Source organism: Syngnathus acus, chromosome 17 (assembly GCF_901709675.1).
Source record: "Syngnathus acus chromosome 17, fSynAcu1.2, whole genome shotgun sequence".
NCBI lineage: Eukaryota > Metazoa > Chordata > Actinopteri > Syngnathiformes > Syngnathidae > Syngnathus > Syngnathus acus.
This window is the reverse complement of record NC_051102.1, coordinates 3864402-3883095: the sequence shown is the minus strand read 5'-3', so window position 1 is coordinate 3883095 and position 18694 is coordinate 3864402. Positions and strand designations below refer to the sequence as shown.

General features: G+C 39.8%; 2 protein-coding genes across 5 annotated transcripts; one reads left to right on the top strand and one right to left on the bottom strand.

Annotated features, from left to right (window-relative positions):
- The first annotated feature begins 832 nt into the window (after positions 1-832).
- On the top strand, positions 833-12562 carry lrrc24 (leucine rich repeat containing 24). 2 transcript variants are annotated; one of them, XM_037276505.1, is made up of 5 exons: positions 833-1106; positions 8353-8527; positions 9550-9828; positions 9942-10110; positions 10893-12562. In XM_037276505.1, exons 1-5 carry the CDS (start codon positions 1051-1053, stop codon positions 12125-12127), a joined length of 1914 nt encoding a protein of 637 aa, XP_037132400.1. In that variant the 5' UTR covers positions 833-1050; the 3' UTR covers positions 12128-12562. The 2 variants fall into 2 exon arrangements, with proteins under 2 accessions (XP_037132400.1, XP_037132401.1); XM_037276506.1 differs by having other exon boundaries at positions 835-1106; positions 8345-8527.
- A 3026-nt stretch (positions 12563-15588) lies between these two features.
- On the bottom strand, positions 15589-18613 carry LOC119137292 (CMRF35-like molecule 1). 3 transcript variants are annotated; one of them, XM_037276507.1, is made up of 8 exons: positions 18479-18613; positions 17760-18104; positions 17595-17676; positions 16720-16961; positions 16324-16426; positions 16124-16209; positions 15901-15950; positions 15589-15807 (listed from the first exon to the last, which is right to left on the bottom strand). In XM_037276507.1, the coding sequence occupies exons 1-8, from the start codon at positions 18525-18527 to the stop codon at positions 15727-15729; spliced, it is 1038 nt and encodes a 345-aa protein (XP_037132402.1). In that variant the 5' UTR covers positions 18528-18613; the 3' UTR covers positions 15589-15726. The 3 variants fall into 3 exon arrangements, with proteins under 3 accessions (XP_037132402.1, XP_037132403.1, XP_037132404.1); XM_037276508.1 differs by having other exon boundaries at positions 16735-16961; XM_037276509.1 differs by having other exon boundaries at positions 16324-16423; positions 16735-16961.
- Between the last annotated feature and the right edge of the window lie 81 nt (positions 18614-18694).

Below are 18694 nucleotides of genomic sequence, written 5' to 3'. Positions count from 1 at the left end.
CATCTTGCTGCGCTCAAAGGTTGTGTTTGTGAGGAACAGAGTTCTGGACTGCAGTCCCATCAATTTAGCCAAGCAGTTAAATTTTGCATATCCCGGGTAATCAGTACCACGGGTGTTGAAATATGCGATAAAATGTTATTTTTGCCCATAGTCAGCCAACAGCTTAAAGCATTATGATTGAGCAATATGGTTGGCTGTAAATTACACTGAGACTGCACTGGTTGAGATAAATTGTTCTTCAGCTTTCATTTCCATTTCATTTCCAGCGTACCCAAAACATAATGGTGTCAGTCACGCTGACAGTTTATATATATATATATATATATATATATATATATATATATATATATATATATATTAGTTTGTGCCCGAGTTGAAAATATCTAAAACTGATTTATTTATTTTTTTCTTCAAAAGACTGCAGTAAAAAAGAAAACATGTTTGCATGTAATAGTGTATCCAATGTTGCATTTAATGCTGCAAGCGGCACATTAGATTTGCCCGAAATTTGGGGGATACAAAATCTTTCTCCAAATAATACAATGCATTTCACTTATCAAATGCAACGATAATTGAAAGAAATAAAAACAGCGCCAACTGCAGGATGTCTGCACGCTTCCTCAGCTCCTTGCGTCGATTATCGACTGTTTTAAATTCAACCGGGGAGTAACGCTCCAGGCTGAGTGGATCATAAATCTATGCTTTAAAATGAATGAGAAAATAATAGTAATAACGCTCGTCTCTCTCTTTCACTCTCTCTTTTTTTTCTCACTGAGAGGTAGAACATTTAAGTCAACACAAAAGCATTAGTTAGGTTCGTTATCGCTGGAAGATAATATCACAGTGGGCGAGATAAGAGAGGGGGGAAAGGAGGAGGGGAGGTAAAAAGAGTCAATCGACCATCACCAGCACTGACGTCCGGCATTGGCGCTTCTTACTCCCTGCGTCCAATTCCTATGGACGAATTCGCACTGTGTGGAATACATTCGCCAACTCGGCCATCATAACAGTGCTTTATGCACGGATTTCTTTCTTCCTTTAGAATGTCTGATGCCCTTTTCGCCGTTTAAGTGTCCAGAGCGAGGACCCCTGCACGCGGAGAATTGGTAGGTTGCAATTGTATGGTAGCAGGATGCATAGTCAAGTGCGACAGTGCGATTAAAAAAAAAAAACTTGCGGTGGACACGTAATATGATCGTTGAGGATTTACTATAAAGTGCATATTTTTTGCGCCTTTATATTCATAATGTGTATGTAGCCTATGCGTGTTTCTTCTTCTTTTATTATTATTATTACTATTATTATTATTATTATTATCATTATTGTATATGTGACAACTATCACAAGGAGTAGTAGAAAAGTGACAAAAACGAATGAAAAAAATAATGATGAGTTATTGATTATAGTAACTAGTTGGACAAGAATACCTTTAGGAGTACATGCCACTTTGACTCTTCTACCTTTGGTATTAAATTAGTTCAGTTTGCAAAAACACCAACCTTTTCAAACCCTAAAGAGTTCCAAACTGTTACCTTTATGCCTAATATATATAGTATATTGAACATTTTTGTTGATGTACAGAAAAAGCCTTTTGATGTGATCTAATTGCAAGTTTATTACAATTATGTTACTCTCAAGAAAATGAGAAAAACAATACAAGCAAACTAATACATCAACTTTGTTCATTCATTTAGCACAAATCCATTTGTGCCTGGTGGCTTGCATTAAAGACAACAATGTCTTACAAAATTTCCCCACAAAAATTATTGAGCAATTTAATCTAAATGAGGCAGTAATAGTACAGAAACTTAGTGTTGTGCACAATGCAGTGTATGTGACAGGATTAAAAAGCTATGACAAGCTAAATGCAGAAGGAACCAAATTGCAATTCAGAACCCACATGGGAAAGCAAATGCTCTGCCTCGAAGGTCATATTTTCTCATTCTCAGCATTAAGTGCAGCTCACACTTGGCCACTGTCACAGAGGGTATGCATATGACTCTGCTTAATTGCTATTCGAAACATGGACATGGGGCAAAACAGCAGTCCCTGGGATAGGACTCTGTTTGTTGTAACTCAGAGATGGCAAAGGGGTGGAGGGATTGGTGGTGGTGTCTCATGAACAGATTTGTATAGCAGACAAGTTGAATCCTTATGCCTGCAGATGTTTAGATTTTTCATGGGGATCTGCCAGACAATGATGACTGAAATAAATGTCAGATGTTGTGTATGGCAAACCGAATCCCTGAAGACTTAGGAATGAAAAGCTCCTCTCCAATAAGAACGACATGAGGAAGACTAATATTTTTCACCATTTCGGGCAGACAGAGCAACTATTCACCAGGCTGGTTGACAATATTATTTAACATATGTCTGGCAGCTGCTGTCATGTTACCATGAAAGTACAATTAGTCATCAAGCGTGCACAGTACTATGCACTCGCTATTAATTGAAATGCTGCAGCGTGCAATAAAATTGTTATTAGAGTATAGTTTTCAATTTCATTTTCGGACACAATTTGCACACACTTCAGATTCCTCCTGTTTGAGTAACGACTGTGCTGTGAATAGAGAGCCCATAAAATAAAGCATATTTACAGTTTAGATTCAGCCAGATGAAACTGCATAATAATGCTAGATCTTGAAGAGAATCAGTTAAATGCTAATTGTTAGGTGTGAATGCCTTAAACAAAATAGAAAATGAAAGGGATATTTGTACTTCTCAAAGGGGGATGATGTAACTTCCCTTCATCTATCTTCCAATCTGTCAGATGCTATCCATCAATTACAGTGAGAAATGCTGCTGCTCAGAAAAGAACGGGCACACAATGGGACAGACACAGCCGTGTGCAAATCCAAAGATAAAAATGAGAAGAATATGTAAATATCCTCCAAATTCTACAAAGCGACAAATGAAAATCAATTGCTTTAATTGATTGTGTCAATCATCTTTAACATTTACACTGGAAACAGTGTTTGTATGTGGGAGAACGTTTAGGACATTGATATTTAAACAGAAATATTGGTGTCAGAAAGAGCAGGAGGTCATGATGGTTACATTTCAAACAGGGGATATGTATTACTTAAATCTAATGTCAGTCTTTGTGAAAAAAATCAATTCTGAAAAGAGGCAAACACTTAGTGTTAGGATTTGGTTTTGTGAAAAACGTGGCTGCCGAGTGGAATAACTGACATTTTACCATTTATCTCCTTAAAAACCTACGGTGAAAACATAGACATATACACCAATGATTGGCCAGATCATATGTTAAGGTGTCCGCCATCTTGGGATAATCATTTTTCAAGCAACAGTGCCGCCTCACTGGGGTTGTACAAAATAACAGATTTTGTGGAATTACCTTTCAGATGTAGAAGAAATTGTTTTTGGTATTTGTTTGGTGCAAATAAAGCACCCTGCTATGCGTGGGAAATAGAACAACTTAAATGATGGAAAATGCTTCCCTCGTTAAGCTAGTCTCAAAACAACAATACCAACAATAGTGCAAGTTTTTTTTGTAAGGCATAAAATATAAGATTTTACATAAATTTTACTACATTCATCTGAACTGTGGGGATTTATGAAGGTTACTAACTTTTCTAAACTTACTTTGCTGATGATCCCTTCTGTAAGGACAGTGAAGGTCATTTCATCTGCCAGTCAGACTCAGGGGAAAAAAAGCTTTTGTCCATGCAAACACCTAATCACAAGGACATTTGTTTTTCCTCAGGGGACACAACAAGGATGCGCTTTTACTTTACCATACTACTACTAGACTTGCACTATTTTATTTGTTTGTGTACATCGTGTAAATGTACAGGCAAATAAATAGTTTTTCATATTTTTGTCTTGGACTACATCATGTAACTGAGATTGTCTGCTCCTGTGTACCCATTCAATTCGCTGTTTTCTTCCTGTCCTGACTGCAACTGTGAGTGTCAATAACTATAAATTGCTGCATACTATCATTCTTGTCAGCCAGTTAAAGTTGTAAACTGTTTCTCCCCGCCCCCCGAAAAAAAAACATCACTGTCACTGGTTGACGGGTTGTCATGACAGTGTGCGTCCATGCGTGTGTGTTTGTGTGTGTGAGTATGAATATTTGTTTTTTGAATACCACTCCTTGACATTGATGATATTTCTCATTAGCATGTCAATGGGATTTTACACAGATTAAGCATTAGCACCGGAGATGTTTTGTATTTAAATATACACTCATTTATCTCTCACTATCACATATAGTGATATACAAGGGCAATTTCAAATCAATGTCTGCAACGAGCTTGTCAGAGTAGGAGTGTGAAGAGAAAAGAAATCAATGGTGGGCTGTTAACTGAGCAGGGCTTTCTTGACCATTGACCTACCAATGTGTGTGTCTGTGTCTTTATCCATTGCTTCCAGATCTGATTTGTGTTGGAGAATAATGTTGGCTGTTGGTGGCGTGCAAGTGCATAAACAGCGTGTGTGGGTGTTTGTGTGTGGGTGTAGGTGTTATCTGATCTGTCAGTCAAACTGTAACAGGCTACCTTGGATGTGTGCTGCATGTTGATGGGCATTCACATGGTTGATGTTTTTATTGTCTTTATGGTGGAGACTATCACTCAAAGTGGGAGTTTTTTTATTATTGGTTTGGGCCAGAGTGTCGTCCCAGCTTACCTTGACCTTCGTGTGTTTGTGGACAAAAGGACGCAGTGAGACAAATGATTTAGGACCTGTCAGTCAGGCCACAAGGACAAGCGATGAGAAAAGAAAGAGGAATGGAGAAATGATGGAGACTTTCAGAATTTGTAATTTGTCACCCGGTCATCAGAGACTTGAGGTTCCTGTGAGTAATTTTGTGGAATGACAGCTCGTATTTCTATGCAGCTTTTTGCCTAAGCTCACGGAGAATGCGCTTGGTTGTTTGATTCAGCAAGGTACACTCTCCCCTTATCGTCTGAGTTACCATAACAACAGATGAGGCTGACCAGCAGCAATACGTGAACTTAGCTTCTGTCCCAAGCGCTGTGGCTGTCAGCTGCACTTTGAAACGTAAACATCTTTCCTACTTCTCACATTTTTTGCTTCAATTTCCTGCATGTTCACTGCATGTCATTATTGAATGCATAATTGTGCATTTGAAAACCAGGAGTACAATCATTTGACAGGTTAACGTGTCAAATTTAAAGAACATTTGAATCTGAAGTTGAAATTCCATAATGCAAGTGTGTTTAATTAGTCTCTTTTGGGGTTTATTTGTGATACTGATTAAAAATGCCACGACAGAAGAATTATCGTAAAAAGATGTGATGACAAAAAGGAGTTCAAAGCTTTTCAGTAGTCCAATACAAAATGTTGTTTTGCTCATTGGGATGCATGTACATAAAATAAATGGATGTCCTTTGTTGGGTTGCTGTTTGGATTTGATTTTTTTTCTTCAGCATTTGAGACTGGCTCTAGTGGTTGCTTTTTAACATGCAGATCTAAGTACACAGCATTAAGCTCAAATCCTCCTTTTAAATTTTCACACTGTCGGCTGGGAGATACAGTTGACCTCATTTTTCAAAGCAAACAACAGAGACCTCTCTGTGAAAACATCAACAGTGCTGAGAGCGGCTTAGCTAACAAGCATCTGATTGTGCAGATTACGCCTGTACCGCAGAGGATTACTGGAATTGAAATGAACAAATTGACCTCTCACCAGTGAAATCCCAACGTCAGCATAACAAAAAAAAAGTCAAAACAATAAATGTAGAACAGATGAGCAAAAAAAAAAACTGGAGTCAAGGACTGCTGATTTAGAAAGGCAAGTCACTGAACATTCTTTTTTGACTTTTGTTATCTATTTCTTTTCTGAGAACATAAAGAGTGAAAAAACTAGCGGAATTAAATCCAAAAGCTCTGCCTGGCAGGATGTCGTTGGCATTGATGTCTAGCCATGCATTCATACAATTTCTATTCCACATGTCCTCATTAGGGGCACGGATAACTGAAGGCTGTCCCAGCTGACTGGTGAGAGGCGGTGTGCACTCACAATTTAGTTTCGAAAACGTGCATACTCCACAAAGTGAAAGATGTTTCAATGGAGATTCAAATGTGTTTCTCCTGACTACGTGGTAGCTGTATTTACCGCTCTGTCTGATGTTTTGCTCCTAATAACACCTATCGGGCAAAATACATCCTTTTCAGCCTGGGGCGAAAGTTTCTTTGCTCTCTGATCGCCCTGTGACATTTTCATTGTGAATCAAAGCAATTAAAAGCGCTCTTTCTCTCTCAGAGCAAAACATTGAAAAAATTAAATGGCAGTCCAAGGCCATATTTAAAATTCTATTTTTGTCCTTTGTCTATCGAACAATTACGATACGTTCTTTTCATACGGCAAGAGCTCTTGGCTGCTTTTGTTCTTTAGTGTCTCTGACGACTGAACTATTGATATTAGACCACAATGGAGTACTCAATCCAGGCTATCCTCATAAATGGTCTCTAAATATAACATGACATATTAGCATACAGTTCATTGCTTATTCTCTTAATAGTGCTGTGTAGTCAGACTGAAATATGGGCTACAATATTGCATTGCTGCTCTGGATTATTACCCAACTACAAATAAGACATGCTTAATGTCATTTTAATGAGTATGAATATGATGAGTCTTGAGGCTCTACTTTTGTGGACAGTGTGAGGCAAGGTCTTTGTAGGCACAAACTAAACTAAGTTGTGGTATTTTTGTGGACCTGTGCAAGTGGGCACAGTGTGGGCACACTCGAAAAAGGGCATTTTGTGCTGTTGTGGGCGTGAGCACAGCCGACTTGATTCGCTGCCAATCAAAGCAGCTCTTGTCATTTTCTATAAACGGAGCATGCAAGAGGCACGGTGATTGTCCTTGACATATATATATATAAAGAAATATATATATCTATATCCATCCATCCATTTTCTGAACCGCTTAGTCCCTACGGGGGTCGCGGGTGTGCTGGAGCCTATCCCAGCCGTCATCGGGTAGTAGGCGGGGGACACCCTGAACCAGTTGCCAGCCAATCGCAGGGCACACAGAGACAAACAACCATTTGCACTCGCACTCACACCTAGGGACAATTTGGAGTCTTCAATCGGCCTACCAAGCATGTTTTTGGGATGTGGGAGGAAACCGGAGTGCCCGGAGAAAACCCACGCGGGCCCGGGGAGAACATGCTAACTCCACACAGGGAAGGCCGGAGGTGGAATCGAACCAGCACCCTCCTAACTGTGAGGCCGAGCCCCCTATATATACATATATATATATATATATATATATATATATATATATTGTGTATATAAGAGATATATACATATATATATATATATATATATATTGTATATATCTCTTTCTTTCTCTCTCTCTCTCTCTCTCTCTCTCTCTCTCTCTCTCTATATATATATATATATATATACATATATATATATCTATATAGATACACTCACACACACACACACACACACACACACACACACACACACACACACACACACACACACACACACACACACACACACACACACACACACACACATCTGTAGAGAAAATAGCCCCTGTGAAGTGACCACTGTATAACATAGTGAAAAATTAATATGTCTTAATGCTACCATAAAAAATTGCATGCCCTAAAGAGACAAAGAGAGGTCTTTGCAAAGTTTTTCATCTCACCTTTAATAAGGTCACTATCATAGCTTCTGGCCTTTTCTTAGACATGTGGAGCAGCTCTCCCAATCAATTTTTTTATTAGTCCTCTTTGGCCAATTTATGCACATCCCCCTACCACAACAGTGGTGGCTCCTTTCGGCTTTTCCCTGAAGGGAGTCGCCACAGCGAAACACCCGTTGATGTCCAGATGATTCGCGTGAGAAGTGTTTGGCACAGTTTTTACGCCGGAACCCTCTGCATTCACCCGGACTTGGGACCGGCACAGGGGAGACACTGACATGTGCCCCCCTATGGGTGCATATGGTTCCCTGACCGGGAATTGAACCCAGGTCACGCATCCTAACCACTGGAAAATCAGGGACCCCGACCTCAACAGTACATGCATAAATAGACAATCTATTAAGATGATATACAAAAGCGTCAAAATTGTTCATTATACTGCCTGGTGAATTGCACTGAATTTAAAGTGGTGAATCCAATGGTTAGCAAACTGTATTTAAGATGTACAAGGGTACATTCGTTTAGACTCTTTCACCGGTTTTCATTAGAGTGTGCACTCGATTCGCATGTCATCAATGTGCAGGCAATATTTATGCAGATGTGTTCATGTTTGTCTCGCTGCATTTAAATAAAGTTTTTACAGAAGAAATATCAAGCCAGTTTATGCTCCTCCTTTCTCAATGTTAAATCCTCAGTTGTTCATCAACCATGGTCGTCTTGCGGCTGTCCACACACATCCTGATGATCCTGGCTTCAGTTTCACAACCTTCTCTAGGATGTCCCTCCGGTTGCCGCTGCTACAGCCTGACGGTGGAATGTGGCTCTTTTGGAATCAAAGAAATCCCACAGGGCATCCCCTCTTTCACTGAGGTCAGTCGGACAAGTTCAGTCTACAGTGAACCTCTATTAACATACCAGTGATTTCCCATCTGTTGATATCTCTGTGATTCATTTTAATGTATTTGAGTTAAACGATTGTGGTCGATCATTTTGCCGTGACCATCTTCGACATAAGCCTGAGAGAGAGGCAATCAGCAGAGAAAGTGACCCTCTGCTCATCTGTCAACAAGATGTTTAATATCAGCCCGTGTTCACATTAATGGGTTCAGGCCCCCAGCATTAAGGCAGCTCATTAATATTGCTAAAACCATGTCTGAAATAATTCCTTCCATTAACCTTTGTGTCAAAGTCTCTGTTGTTGTAGTCACCCGAATCGCACTGAGCCGAGAGTGTTTGCGCACGTAGCGAATGTTAGTATTTTGTCAGGGTTGAAAATGGTTGCAATTTCTGAGCATGTTCAAAATTCCTTTGCGACAACATAATCTGTTGATGACTGTCAAAACTGTTGATGAATGTCTGGTGAGCGTTTTCGAGACCATTTGCGATCTTGAACAAACGCTGGTAAAAAATCAATGTTCTGGCCATGCACAAACCCTTGCTAATACAAACACGTGTCCATGTTTGGGCAAAATAGCTGACACCTTATAATGATTTTGGTGTTGAAAATTAGCTATTAGTAATTAGCAATTTAAAATAATTAATAACATTTCAAGATTGAATGCAGTTTGTTGACTATCACATCAAACCAGAAAGGACTTTTCACATATTTCTTAGATTTGTATAGAATAAAGTTTGCATATATAAACAAAATTATTGAAAATACTGTAAATTTCGGACTATAAGCCGCGACTTTTTTCGCAAATTTTGAACCCGGAATCACGAGTTTTAGCTGGGGCGTCTTATAGTCCGGTGCGGCTTATAGTCCAAAAATTACGGTAAGTCAAAAGTGGTGCAGAGTAACTTATATTTCTTTGACAATTTAATAATGCGTCTGGGTCTTTCCCTCTATTTATTAATTGTAATTAATTTAATTTCCCCTATCTACCCCACAGACATTGTTCCTCCAGGACAATGCTATTGTGCATATTCGTCTTCAGGATCTGACCCGACTGGGCAGGCTCCATTACCTGTACCTCCAAAATAACAGCATTTCAGCTCTGGAGCCGGGAGCATTTCTCAGTCAGGGTCAGTTACTCGAGCTCGCTCTCAATGGAAACCTCATCCATCTCATCACCCCAGAGATGTTCCAAGGTCTGGAGCATGTTCGGATCCTCTACCTTGCAGACAACCAGATCACTCGAGTCCAGGACAACACTTTCCGGGGTTTGCTGGTGAGTTTGTGAGGACATGATGTTACATTTTTCGTTGCCTGAGAAGATTTGTTGACGGTTGTTGTTTTTGTTTCTTCTATTCACATTTGTCGTTTTCTGCACTGTCCTCGTAGCGCCTCCAGGAACTCCACTTGCAGAAAAACAGCATAGAGCTACTGGCAGACAAAGCTCTGTCTGGGCTGTCGTCTCTGGCTCTACTGGATCTCAGCCAAAATCACCTCCATACCTTGGGAGCCTCAACACTCCAGCCACTTGTCAGCCTGCAAGTGCTCCGAGTCACAGGTTTGACGAATGAGCGCATTATTAGTCATGAAATTACCAATCACAAATAATTTTGGAAAGCAGCTGCAAAATTAACATTACTGCTTCATATTGTTTTTGTTGCGCTTCACACTCGTGAGATTCTGTATAATCAAAATCAGATTTACATAATCCATGAAAGGAGGAATAGTCAGAGGCAACTGGGAGGATTTAGATATGCCAAAAAACAATTGCCAACTTGGATACAATGGCCACCCTGCAATGAGTTTATTACGGGTGCCGCCATTGCTGCAGTTTAATCCAAAGCACAAAGCATTTCTTCATAATAACATGACGTAATACTAAAATAAAACAATGTTCTCCTTGACAGTCTAAACTTGCCCCTGTCAACATGTATCCTAAAGGCATCTGTAATTTGCATAGTCTCTCGAGTGGAAGCTTTGTTTATCCCTTCTTATCACCTCTTAGAAACTATGTATTTTCCCATTGGAAAAACAATTAATCTGTTTCAGCCTCAAACTGTTACTGTTATAAAAACTTGGCAGCATTTTCATACTTTGGTGTAATACGAAGGTGAGTAATTTCTGGCTTTTCTAAAATGTTTTTATTGTCTCTTTCTGTGGTCCATATAGAATTGTAAAAGTAACTCCTTGGTAAAATAAATGATTATCAGGTTCAAAGGTGGCTTCATATGATCATTGAAGAACTGAATAAACAGACGTACATTTCAGTTAGATGGCGTAAGGGGTTACGATGAAATCTCATTCAGTCACATCTTGTCCGTTTTCATTCTCATCCTGCAGAAAACCCATGGCGCTGTGATTGTGCTCTCGGTTGGCTAAGGACATGGATCAGTGAGGACGGACAGCGGCTGTTAAGCACAGCCGAGCAGCGTCGATTAATGTGCTCTGAGCCACCTCGCCTTTCCCACCTCAGCCTGGGGGAGGTAGCTCCAAACAGCCTGGTATGCATTCCCCCTGTCGTACAACTTGAACCGAGTCATCTAACTGTAAGACTCGGGGAGAGCCTCAGAGTCTCATGTCAAGCTTCAGGATATCCCCAGCCTCAGGTAACTTGGAAGAAATCTTCCAACGGCAAGGCCCAGTTGTCCCCGCGAGGCTTGGTTCAAGAGCTGGGGCCCAATGGTGAACTATTCCGACCTGGCGTTGGAGGAGTGGTGACGGCGCTGCCCAGCAGCGGGGGGATGAAGACTGGAGGACTCAAAGGGCTTGTACGTGGGACCGAGGAGGGCGGTGAGAGGGACAGCTTCGACCCAGATATGGGCAGCGGCATGCTCTTCCTCAGCAATGTGACCGTAGCACATGCTGGTCGCTATGAGTGCGAGGCATGGAATCCTGGTGGTGTGGCAAGGGTTACATTTCACTTAGCGGTCAATATGTCTTCATCTTCATATCCGTCCCAATTCTGGCCTCAATTGAACACACACGCATCGGTTTCATCCTCATCAAATTCCTTCTACCAACCAAAGGTTGTGGATGTTAGCCAGGAGCCACTTTATGAGCAAGACAGCATGGACTTTAGTGCTCTTGGCCCGGCCACACAGACCGCCATCGCTGTTGGCATCTCCTTACTCGCACTTACTGCTATTCTTCTCTTGGTTATGATCTATACCCGTCATCAGCAATACCATAAAGAAGAAGTGGAATCCTACTGTACCAGCAAAGAAGAGAGCATTATCTATGTAAATGATTACTCTGATGGACCAACCACTTTTGCACAGCTGGAGGAGTACAGTGATGACCATGGCCATGAGATGTACGTGCTGAACCGTGCAAAGCCAGTTGGGTCCGCCTCGGTGAGGTGTCCTATGATGGGAGAGTATGTCCAACAAAAGAGCATGAAAGAAGCTCTGCTGGATCATCAAGTGATTCAGACCCTGTCCAGATCAGGAGGAATGGAGGTTAGGAGGAATCCAGGCGATGGCGGCGAGGGGCCATTAAGCACGCATCAAGAGGAGGTCTTCCTCAGTCAGAGTCTTCTTTTTGGATCACAGCTTGCTTATGAAATCCACTGTTAAGTGGACAAACACAATATGTTATCAAAGCCACTAAATGAGACCAATTTGGAATGATGTGTAGAGTGATGGAAAGCATCAAATCATGCAGATTTTTAGGGAAAAGCAAAAAAGAGAACATTACATATCTGATATATACTGAACCGTTTATTCTGGAGCCTACCCCATTTGACTTCAGGCGGTACACCCTGAATTGGTTGGCAACCAATCCCAGGGCACACACTGACACGCAAGCATTCCCAATCACACCTAAGGACAATTAAGAATCCCCAATTAACCTATCACGCATGTCTATGAAATGTGGGAGGAAACCGGAATACCCAAAAGAGACTCGCAGGCACAAGGAAAACATGCAAGCTCCACACGGGAAGTCCGGAGCCGGAATCCAATCCCGCACCTCTGAACTGTATTAACCACTGCTCTACTGCGCCACCCGCATCGCATATTTTATTTAGTTATGTGACAATGAATGGGTCAAACTATTACAAATTCCGACATTCGATATCTGAATTGACCCTTTAAAAAGATCAACATGGAGATACATATATGACATAGTTGGTATTTAACTATACTCTCAGAATGGACTGGGAAACTGAAACAACTGCATTGCTCAAACATTGTGTAGTCAGTATGTTTTGTGTAAATATAATAGCAGAAATTAAAACTTAGTTTTTTGTGGTCCTTGTTGTAAATGTCATTTTACCAATTAATGTCTTTTTTTATTCAAGTTGTAAGAACACATTTTCATCGTGTATAATTGAAAGTGATGGAAATAACTACATTGGCATTCGTTTGTAACAACCAATTTATTGTAGTGTGAACAGGTCACAGTGCTCTGCAATTTCTAAATATTAAAATAACTTTTAAAGAATATAGTGGGTTGCTGTCTTTGTCTTTTCTCCTGCCTCACTATTTCTGGGATTGCTCTTGTACTGTCTTATATATATATTTAATATAATACAATATAAGCACCAACTCTCCTTATGAACTATAATAATCGTGCCTCTTTAAAGTGACTTGAAAATAAGGAATAGTGTGTAGAATTATTTAATATGCCTTATACTTAAATACCCAGACTTGTGTTTTGAATCTATTAAGCAAAATGTTGTTTGCACAGTTAATAAGATTGAAGAGTCCAAGTGAAATCTCACTTTGTGGCAAATCCCTGATGGTTGGACCGCAGAAAGATATTGACTGACATTTCAATTCCGCTGTCTTTTTTCAAAGGGCACTGCTTGCAGGGATTGTATAAGTTTGACAACACATCAGCAGGCACTGGCAGTGACACTGACTACAAAGAAACTGAAAAAAAATATACAAATAAATAAATACTAGAAGCCCAGCAACACCATTGCTCAGACTTGACTACAGTATACGGTAAACAAGTGAGCTCTGAAAGTATATCCTCGAATACTAGCGTGCAGGATATACTTTCTCCCTGTAATTTGATGTCAATTTATGTCCACCAAAGCCCTGGTTGTCATGGATGGAATGGATTTATATGATCCAGATAAACAGACTGGCCTTGGTCCTGTCTCTTTCATTGTGGCTCGATGGGAAGGAAAAATGAAATAATCCTGCAGTAATCAAAACAGATTTATACCTTGGTTTTTTTCCATGCAGCTCTTCCATTCAGAAGATAATATTACTCTGTTTTGTCACCGTCACATTTGAGGTGTGTACATATATATACGTATAGGGTCTGCAGCTACAACGTCTGAGGCTCAGAGTACCTGAAGGTGGCTATTGTTGATTAGAGAGCTCCATAATTGATTTAACAGCCAGAAAATTATGCATGAAAAGCACTAATTAGAACAGTTACATGAAATCATGCAGAGCAGCAGCTCCAAGCGGCTTGCTGTGGAGCGATGTTGGTTTTAACTTTATGTCTATCAGTATGCAAGTTGTACTAATTAGGCCATTATATATCTGTTCACTTACATCACTACTCAGCCATTTTATGAAATTCAACCAGGAAATTTAAAAAAAAATCCAATACGTGAAGTCCAAATATATTGCTGTGGGGGATGATGATGCAAATTAAACACATTTCCAGTTTTTTCACTTTTAATTGGGATGTTGCATCATTCAAACTAAAGTATTATGAATCTGAATCCCAAAGCTTGATCATTTAGTGCAATTAGGAAGCAAGGGAAAGATTCAGATTTTTGTTTCATGTTTTTTGCTGATTCCGTTTGTCATCTGTGATTTTTGAATGATGTGACTTGAATGATATTATGAATTCAATACTTGATCCATTTTGTCCCACACTTTGAAACAGCTTCATCCAGAGTCTCTCAAGGTAACACAGAGGTTCTCGTGCATACTTTTAGCTTCTGTCTTTTAGATTATTGCAATACCCTGCTCTCTGATCTTCCAAAAATAAAAAACAGAGTGAACTAAACCTACAACTACTCTAGCACTCAGCACCTCATGTGCTGACAAATGGGTGGGAGTACATTATACTCGTTTTAAGATCACTGCATTGGCACCCCGCATGCTTCAGAATCAGTTTAAAGGTTCTTTCATAGTATTCCATCATATCTATCTGATATGCTTTTATCATATTAACCCTCATGGGCCCTGAAATCCTCTGGCACCGGCTTTTTAATTGCTCCCAAAGCTAGAAGAAGAAAAAAAGAATTGTGGAGATACTGCATTCAGCCATTCTGGCCAGAGGGCATTTGGACCACAGAGACTGCTGATATTTTGAGGGAGGCTCTAGACTCACCTATTTAATTTAGATTCTAACTCATTTATTTATTATTGATGTTTCATCTTTTGGAATTGTTATTCCTCACGTTATGCCTTCTTTTAAGAGGCTGCGATTAGCAAGAATTCAACGTGTAGCGTAGTTTTCAAGTAAAATGAAATACATATGAATTATATATTCAAAAAATCAATCATCACAACACAGTATACTGTTTTCTCTCTCCATTAGGAGTGATGTATATTTCAGGAGACCGAGTTGCTCATCTTGCAGAGCACATCTTTTGCTTAGGGCAACGAAGAGGAACGAACTACCAGTACTCGGCAGGTGTTTTAAGAAAAGAAAATGTCTGCATCTTTAACCCTTTAACCTGCTGAAAACAAAATTATTGTTTTGAGATGAGATTTCAATAATAATGAAACCTCATATCTTATTAGAAAGCCACCATTATGGTGAATTGACAGCACAACAATTGAACTTGAATTGAGGTTCATTCATCAATTGGCATTTTTCAAACAATAACAGCTTGGGCCAGTGGCATGATGGCCATTGGGAATTTTGGGAGATCTCAGTTGCCACAAAGTCTAAATAAGGCACTATTATATAGGAAGTCCAAAACCCATCATCAAGTCATTTCTTTATTTCTTTTTACATATTTTCAGCAGGATGTTCTTTACATGCATTGTGACAAACACTTTTAGAAGTGCTGTGAGTTACATTTGTTACTGCAATTATTTCGCTTCTTCTGGCTTGATTTTTTTTTTTATGTTGTGGAGTTGAATTGCAGTTTAAAGGAAAATATGGAGGTAAAAATCTATTTTTTGCTTAATGCTGCAGGCAGTCGGGGGAAAACAATGAAACACAAAAACAAAAAAAACTGTGGTATGTTACTTCAGTAGACTTGGGCATCCATTGAATTCATGTTGAGGAAAACTGCAGGGGGGATTTTGCTGGTCACTTTCCCATAGTCCTCCTTTGGAGAATAGAAAAAAAGAATGAAGAATGAATCACTCTTATGTGTTTGAAAAGCGCTAAGTCATGTAATGTGCTGCTCATAAGGACTTACCTTATTTTTTGCCTTCATCTCCATATTTTGTCTTAGCTTTGCAAATTGTTCTGGAAATCAACAGAGTAGGAGTTTCAAGATATTGATCATACTTCATGTATGTATGTTTATTGCAAACCAGATAACACGCATGCAGCCATGCAAGGTCAAAGGTAAAATTGACCTTTGAAGAAATTTTCTCTTGATGCGTATTGTTCTCAATAAGAATGTGGTGTGAACTTACTATGTTTCCACATCTTCCTTGCTAATATAGCCAAGACTACGAGCAGCATGAATGACGCAAACGTCATCACAGACTGCATGATGAAACTAAAACATAGACACAATCACAACAAATTCACAAGACTGTCCAGCATAAAAATGTCAAATGCACTTCTAGTGATTTTCAAATCTGTAAAAGCATAGTTTCTCTGCCTTTCTCACGTTTGACACATCCAGCAATCATTGGTGTTTGGTTTGGGGGCATATGCATCTGCAACCACCAGGCTTGCTGGAGCTAAGGTTGTCACAGTCATCGCTGTTGCTGCTGGGAGAAATAGGAACACAGCTGTGAGTTTTCAGACTGACGACTTTAAGCGGTATCTGTAAATGTTTTTATTGTGTGGAGATGAGACTTGCTGAATTGCTATATGCCGCTACTATTTCTTGAATGACAAATAATCTACACATACACATTCCTCGTGTCTACAATATTAGCTTCATGACATCATTGAATGGGTCATTGTGAAGACTGCAACCAGTACTTACCTGGCCAAGCCTGCTTAACTAAATTCTAGTGAGATCTCACAAATATCCACATGAAGTTTATGTGATTCTTACTTGCTGTCAATTTACCAGTTGATGGTTGGTTTAAGACCTCCACGTGCACTGTCATCTGGTGTTGTCCGGTAGAGCACCAGTACCAGCCCATATCACTCATCTGCAGCTTCTTTAAGGTTATGGTGAAAGTGCCAGTTTTGTCATCTTTGATGGCCACTGACTTGTCTTCGTAGGTTCCCTCAGCACCTGTCACCAGGCAGGAGCTTGGGTCTCCAGTCCTACACCACTTCTTCTCACTTCCTCTGTTGATGACGGACCAGAAAGAATGAAGTGTATACCGTATTTTCCGCACTATAACGCGCACCTAAAAACCTCCAATTTTCTCAAAAGCCGACAGTGCGCCTTATAATCAGGTGCGCCTTATATATGGACCAATATTGAGCCACTACAGCAGGCGTGTCCAAAGTCCGGTCCACGGGCCAAATGTATATATCTTATATATGGACAAAGTTTTAAAATGGGCCATTCATTGAAGGTGCGCCTTATAATCCGGTGCGCCTTATGTATGGACAAAGTTTTAAAATGGGCCATTCATTGAAGGTGTGCTTTATAATCCACTGCGCCTTATAGTGCGGAAAATACGGTACATGTTTTTGGTTGCATAGAAAGTTAAATTCGCTTGTTGTTTTTATTTCGAACAAAATAGGTTCACAATAAAATTGCATGTCTTCAACTGACAAATACAACCATTAGCATCGCACCGTGAAAAAGAGCAAGCCATTTTCAACCCTTTACCTTGGTTAATAATTTGCAACATGCCCACGTCTGAACTATCGGAATTATTAGCGTTTGAATTAATTCACGCAAGTAACTATTTTATTTAAGTAAGAGTAAATAAGGGTACAAATGGAACATTAAATGGATTGCAAAGAGACCTGTATTTTGGACTGTAGCGACATTGAACTGTGACACTTTGCCCCTCCTCCTCGCTCAGCCTGTCATTTACTACCGACATTCCTGCAGAAAACATACATTTTCTTATAATAAAAAAAAAAGCATGAAAAATAAAACATTGATATTTAAATACAACTTCCATTCACCTGGTTTGACCTTAATGTAAGTGAAAGCACGGGCATCCGCTTGCCAAAATCCACCAAGCTCCACACCACACATGTACCAGCCAGAATCTTCCTCCTTTACATTCTTCATTTCCACAGTGAAGACCTGCTGGATCGGGTCATCAAAAATACTTACGCTGTCCTCAGACTGGCTATCAGAGAGGGAGTTATCTGTACGGGCCAAACTTGAGCAGAATTCCCTCATCTTTCCCCGACACCAGTACTTCACATAGCTGGCATGCTGAGGCTCATAATGACATGGGATAATGAGGTCATTGCCTTCCAAGACTGTAACCTCGTCCTGGGTTATCAGACCACAAAGAAGTCCTGGTGGACAAACCAAATGTCTTTTAGTGTTGCTTAAAATTCAACTTTCATCGGGAAACCTGTATCCACGAGAAAACATTGCATGATTAGGAGTGAAGAAAAAGGAAGTGCTCTGACCATTGCACAGTTTCACTTTGTATTTGGCAAAAATGATACTGGTGATCCTTTTGTATTATGAACTGGATTATGCCTAGTAATTATAGTTTTTGAACAGACAAAACAGACTTTGAACACTTGAACATTTCTGTTTGCAGATATTACACAATAGCTAACAAAAGACAACTATTTGTCTTCTCATGATTTGTTGCTCACCACCGTTTTCTTTGTAAGAAAAAAAAGAAACAAAAAAACGGTTATAAACAATTAGAACGTACCTGGGATCCAAGGCAACAGGGTAAGCGCAAAACAGATGATTTGCTTCATGTTTTAATTTGTAATGTTTTTCAATCCCAATTCCTCTTCAAATCTGTTTTCCAGACTGCAGGTTTCACTATGAAAACCTCGCTCTGGTCACGTGACCACAAGTTGGATTCAGATGTTGCATGTCTTAACCACTTACATGCCAAACAGATGATAAAATAAGCTATTTT

Excerpts from the sequence above, each read along its gene's own strand:
- lrrc24 (XM_037276505.1), top strand. The coding sequence starts at position 1,051 with ATGCCCTTTTCGCCGTTTAAGTGTCCAGAGCGAGGACCCCTGCACGCG. Across the intron at positions 8,528-9,549 it reads GCATCCCCTCTTTCACTGAG|ACATTGTTCCTCCAGGACAA; the intron begins GTCAGTCGGACA and ends TCTACCCCACAG. Across the intron at positions 10,111-10,892 it reads GCAAGTGCTCCGAGTCACAG|AAAACCCATGGCGCTGTGAT; the intron begins GTTTGACGAATG and ends CTCATCCTGCAG.
- LOC119137292 (XM_037276507.1), bottom strand. The coding sequence starts at position 18,527 with ATGAAGCAAATCATCTGTTTTGCGCTTACCCTGTTGCCTTGGATCCCA. Across the intron at positions 16,427-16,719 it reads AACTGGTAAATTGACAGCAA|CAGCAACAGCGATGACTGTG; the intron begins GTAAGAATCACA and ends TATTTCTCCCAG. Across the intron at positions 15,808-15,900 it reads AGATGAAGGCAAAAAATAAG|GAGGACTATGGGAAAGTGAC; the intron begins GTAAGTCCTTAT and ends TATTCTCCAAAG.